The sequence below is a fragment of the Calliphora vicina genome, chromosome 1 (assembly GCF_958450345.1).
Source record: "Calliphora vicina chromosome 1, idCalVici1.1, whole genome shotgun sequence".
NCBI lineage: Eukaryota > Metazoa > Arthropoda > Insecta > Diptera > Calliphoridae > Calliphora > Calliphora vicina.
This window is the reverse complement of record NC_088780.1, coordinates 61,145,419-61,150,846: the sequence shown is the minus strand read 5'-3', so window position 1 is coordinate 61,150,846 and position 5,428 is coordinate 61,145,419. Positions and strand designations below refer to the sequence as shown.

Genomic DNA, 5,428 nt, shown 5'->3' with positions numbered 1-5,428 from the left:
CAACTGTTATACGGATGAGTCTAGTAAAACTGGAGTACCGGTCAATTAAATCAATATCGTTGATCACATGTGAAGCTGCTGTAGCAATCATAGTTTTCTTTTCCTCGCGAAGAACTGCTTCTGAGATTTGATGTACTGAATGAGGTTGATTAGTATAATTCTGCAACATGTTTGGGCCTTTCCACCATAAAGTGTTGTTGATTAGATCTGTAGAAGAAATACCTCTGGTAGCTAGATCAGCTGGGTTTAGTTTCGATGCAATGTGGTGCCAATTACTTGCAGGTAAATTGTCCACTATATACGAAGTACGGTTGGCAACGAATGTTTTCCAGCGCCGAGGATGATCGCTTATCCACGCTAGTACTACTGTAGAATCAGTCCACCCGTGTATGTTGACATCCTTCAAATTCAGGGCAACCTTTACTTTAATCATCAGTTTAACCATAAGCTGAGCTCCACATAGCTCCAAACGGGGTAGTGTGATTTGCTACCCTTGTCTTTGCAGTTAGTAGGGATGTTGCAGTTGAACCATCCTGTTTTGTAACATGAATATAAATTGCAGCGGCATATGCTAGCTCTGAAGAGTCGGAGAAACCATGGAGTTCTACCTGATCACCTGGACTTAGTTGAAGCCATCTTGGTATTTGAAGTTCCTTGATTTGATGAATATTCTGTTTCAGTCGCAACCATTCATTCTTTAACTCGTTGGGAAGTTCCTGGTCCCAATTAATTCCTTTCAACCAAAGTTTCTGCATAAATATCTTGTGTCGTATCACCATTGGGGCCAACCATCCAATAGGGTCATAAATTTTAGAAATCTCCGATAAAACATGACGTTTCGTGATCTTATCAGAAGATTCCATTAATGAAACGCTATACTGGAAGCAATCAGTCGTCGTGTTCCACAATAAGCCCAAAGTTTTGACAGTTTCCGAACAATCAATAATTGTATCCGATGAAAATGCTCTATCAACAGGTTCTATGTTTTCCCGAAATTGTTGGGAGTTTGACGACCGCTTACGTAAGTTAAATCCTGATTTGGATAATATGGAACATAGTGTAATACGAAGAGAGTTTGCTGACTCCAAATCTGGTGAACTGGACATGTAATCATCGACATAGAAATTATTGATGATTTCATGCGATTCAGTTGGATACTCTGTAGAATTATCAATGGCCACTTGTTGCAGTGTACGTGTTGCCAAAAATGGGGCTGCAGAAGTTCCGTAAGTTACAGTTGTCAATTGATATTTCCTTGTTGCCTCGTCTGGAGAATTTCGCCATAAAATTGTTTGAAATTGTCTATCCGCTGGATGTATCGTCACCTGTCGATACATATTTTCAATGTCCGCTGTAAATCCTATTTCAAATTTCCTAAATTTAAGCAATATTGTGTAGAGATCGTTCTGGACTGTGGGTCCAACAAGCAATTGATCGTTTAAGGAAAGGTTGTTCGAGGTTTTACAGGATGCATCGAACACCACGCGTAATTTCGTTGTTGTACTTGAAGGCTTCAGCACAGCATGGTGAGGCATATAGTACGCTTGTTTTTCACCATTTGGGGCGAGCTGCATATGCTCAAGACGTTCGTATTCCTCCATAAACTTATGAAACTCCTCTTTAAGTTCCGGGTTCCTTGCAAATCTACGTTCCATTGATTCCAGCCTTTTTAATGCTGAACATTTAGACTCGCCGAGTTCAACTGGACTTGATTTGAAGGGAAGTCTGACCATGTATTTTCCATCTTCCTGGCGTTCAACATTCTCTGTGTAGTGTCTTTCAGCCATTTCCTCTTCTTGACTCAAGTGTTTGGTCGGATGTTGACAGTCTTCAGTATCCCAAAATTTTTGTAACTGCATGTCCAAATCTGAATATATATGGGCAACAAATGTTGATTGCTGGACTTCATTGACATTTCCCATTATTATCCACCCAAAAATGGTATTCAAAGCAATTGGAGATCCGGATGGATAAGTAACTTTACCTTCCAAAATGCAGTGAGCAAATACGTCAGCACCTATGATTATGTCTATTTTGTTTTTCTTGAAGTATTCAGGATCACCTAGATGTAAGTTGTTGAAAAACTGTAGATCATTATTGTCGACGGTGTGAGACGGAAGATAGTGGGTCAAGTTTGACAAACAGTACGTCTGAACTATGATGGTTCCTTTTGTTCCTGGAGCAAAGATTTCAAGCTGAACTCGTCCCCTTGTATAGTTGGTGTTACTATCACCCACACCATAAATTAATGTCTTGTCGTTCGTACGATTCAAGTGTAAACGTTGGACACAAGCCTCTGAAACCAGAGTAGACTGTGCGCCCGAATCAATTAACGCACGGCATGACTGCCATACATTGTCCTTGTCACGGACCATTATCAAAGCAGTTGGCAAAAATGTGGTTTGTTGTTGTATTCGTTGATTAGAATTGATGCTTACTGAAGCGTTGTTCATATTCTGACGACCCTGAGGTTGTGGAGTATCGATATGCAGAAGAGTGTTATGTCTAAGATTGCATGTTCTACATGAACCCGACGTACGTATCACTTTTATGCGTTCATTCACATTTAAGGCCTTAAATTGTGAACAATTATATAATAAATGATTATCACCACATAAAGGACATGATTGTGTAGTAGCAGATATCGCCTTGATCGGTCTTTGTCTTGTAGAAGGACTGGGTTGAGTTTCCTCAAGTTCAAGTAGGCGTATCTTTAAAAACCTTAATAATTGTGAGAATGTCTGAGGTTCGTTGTCCTTTTTCTCTCTACGCCATAGTATAATGGTCTCAGAATCAAGTTTGTCCTCAATATGGTATAATAAAATAGAATCCCATGAATTAATTGAAGCATTTACAACTTTTAACGCATTATAAACTTCCACTGTATTATTGTAAAATTTCCTAAATTCCGTATACGTAGCATTCTTCAAAGATTTTTGTCTAAAAAGCAAATCAAAATATTGTTTCTCTATCAAATCTGGTCTATCGTAGTTTTCCAATATGAGATTCCAAGCAATAGCATAATTGTCGTTCGATGGTTGCAAATGTTTTATAATTGATGACGCTTCACCCTTCAATTTCGTTTGTAAGTATTCCAATTTTTCAACATTAGACAAGTTGGTCTTAGAATGGACCATTGCCTTGAATAAGTCTCTAAATCTTAACCAGTTGCAAAGATCTCCATCGAAATCTGGAATTTGTATAGGTGGTATGCGCAATTCAGAATGACCATTGTTCGACTGCATATTTGTCACTGATGAAAGTGTAGCTGATACACATTCAAGAATTGATGTTGTAGTCGATTTTTGTTGTACTATAGCCTGAATTGATGTACTTAAATCATGCATAATATTCGGAGTACTAGCCGAAGCACCTTCCACTACGGTGTTGTCCAAATTAGCTTGGGATTGGCTAGACCAAATAGCCTTAATTGCGAAAAACATATCCTCGATTTGATCCCTGTACTCATTTTCAATATTAGTTTCAGCTTCAGTTTCACATAAAATATCCAACTCATCCTGCAGATCCTTGTATTTCGAATATACATTATCAAGTTCAACTATACGTACCTTTATTTCATCATGTGTTGCATTATGACTGTTGACAAAATTGTAAATTCGCGTCATTGACCTTTTCATTTGAGAGCGCTTTTTTCTTAAAACTTCCATTTTGGATAATTTTCACAGTATTCAATTTCAATTATATTTCACGGTATAAAAATATTCTCAGCCTTGACACACTTACTGTTCTGACCCAATTTTTACCATAGACATATACATACTGAAAATTAGCCTTGACACCTACTGTTCTGACTTAATTTTCAGCCTAGACACACTGAATTCTAGCCTGGCCACACGTTCAAAGTTTAAAAGTCAATTTGGTGAATACCACAGCAAAGTTTCAAAACCTCTGTATTCTTTGACTATAGTTTGGGAAGCATCGAACAAAATTGAATTTAACTGATCACATTTGATTCTATGGTCTTCAACCTGTACACTAACACTGTCACATTTGTTCTTATTTTGCCATATATGTATGTTCGATTTTTTACACTTCACTTTGCGTATTGTTGTTGTGTTGAGACTCCCGTGGTATTGTTTTTTCCTTCCTTTTATATTTTGAGACTTTTTTGAGTCACTTTCCAATGAACGATATTAATATATGCAACCGAAACTACGACGTATAGCGCGACGCGTATGTGCTGTTCACGGTCATGTATATTTATCAACAAATAAATGGAAGTTCACAATTAATACATAGAAATTACACTTTTCACGACAATGGAGCTTTTCTCCTTACGACATTCACATTACCGACAATATTCGGATCGAACGGACCAAAAAATGTTCACGGTTTATAATGGACTGTATTGTAAATAAAAACAACAAACACTTTATATTTTATATTAAATAATATATTTTCATTGTTTATTTATTCAAAAAGATGTAGTAGGTTGTCTTAAACATAGAGAAAACACATAGAGCGGAAACTCTCCTGTCAACGACCTAACTCAGTTGTCAAAAACCTAAGTGGTGAGAATGTATTAATAAAAAAACTATGTGAAAACAAAAACAACACTCGTATGTGTAACTTTTTTGAGTAATTTTTTTGTTTGAGTTTTTTTCGAGTTTCCGCTCTATGTTCTCTATGGTCTTAAAGTTCTCAAAACTAAAATATAATTGTGTTGCATAAAGTTAACAGAGTTGTATTTCAAAAGTTAAAAAAAGGGAAGAATTATGTACATTTATATTAGTGGTGAATTAAAATAAAGTCCATAGTAAAAAATAAAAAGGGAAAACGAAAAATACAATTTCTCGAATAAAATAATTATGATACCCTCAAACACTAGACCTGATATCACATCCAGTGTTTCAATACTTTCCCAAAAGGTTTGTTGCCCAAATGAAGAAGATTGGAATGAAGCAATTTTTAAAAGGAACCGCTGAATTATATAAGTCAAACAACAATTGTCTAATAGGCTACGCAGATGCTAATTGGGCTGAAAATAATACTGATCGTAAATCTAATAATGGATTTATTTTTCAGATTAATAATGGCAGTATTAGTTGGTGTTGTAAGAAGCAAACTTGTGTAGCTTTATCATCTACAGAATCTGAGTTTATATCACTTTCTGAAACATGCAAAGAAGCTGTATGGTTACGCATGAACCAAAACCAAACTGAGCCCACAGTTATATACGAGGACAATCAAAGTTGCTTACGCTTAGTTGAAGATGACCGATTTAGCTGCAGAACAAAACATATTGATACGAAGAAATATTTACAATAAATAACAACATATCGATGATCGTCAAGTCAAATGCGTTTATTGCCCAAGTGAAAATATGTTAGCTGATATGCTCACCAAACCTCTTAATTCAACAAAACTAGAATGTCACAGAAACAATGCTGGTATACAAGTCGTTTGA

The 5,428-nt window shown here is 36.4% G+C and overlaps 1 protein-coding gene across 1 annotated transcript; it reads right to left on the bottom strand.

Moving 5' to 3' along the window:
• Window positions 1-437: 437 nt before the first annotated feature.
• On the bottom strand, window positions 438-3,668 carry LOC135948897 (uncharacterized). The gene has a single exon (XM_065498352.1). The coding sequence runs from the start codon at window positions 3,666-3,668 to the stop codon at window positions 438-440; it is 3,231 nt and encodes a 1,076-aa protein (XP_065354424.1).
• Window positions 3,669-5,428: the final 1,760 nt, after the last annotated feature.

What these genes read in the sequence shown, in the direction of transcription:
- LOC135948897 (XM_065498352.1), bottom strand. Translation starts at nt 3,668, where the DNA reads ATGGAAGTTTTAAGAAAAAAGCGCTCTCAAATGAAAAGGTCAATGACG.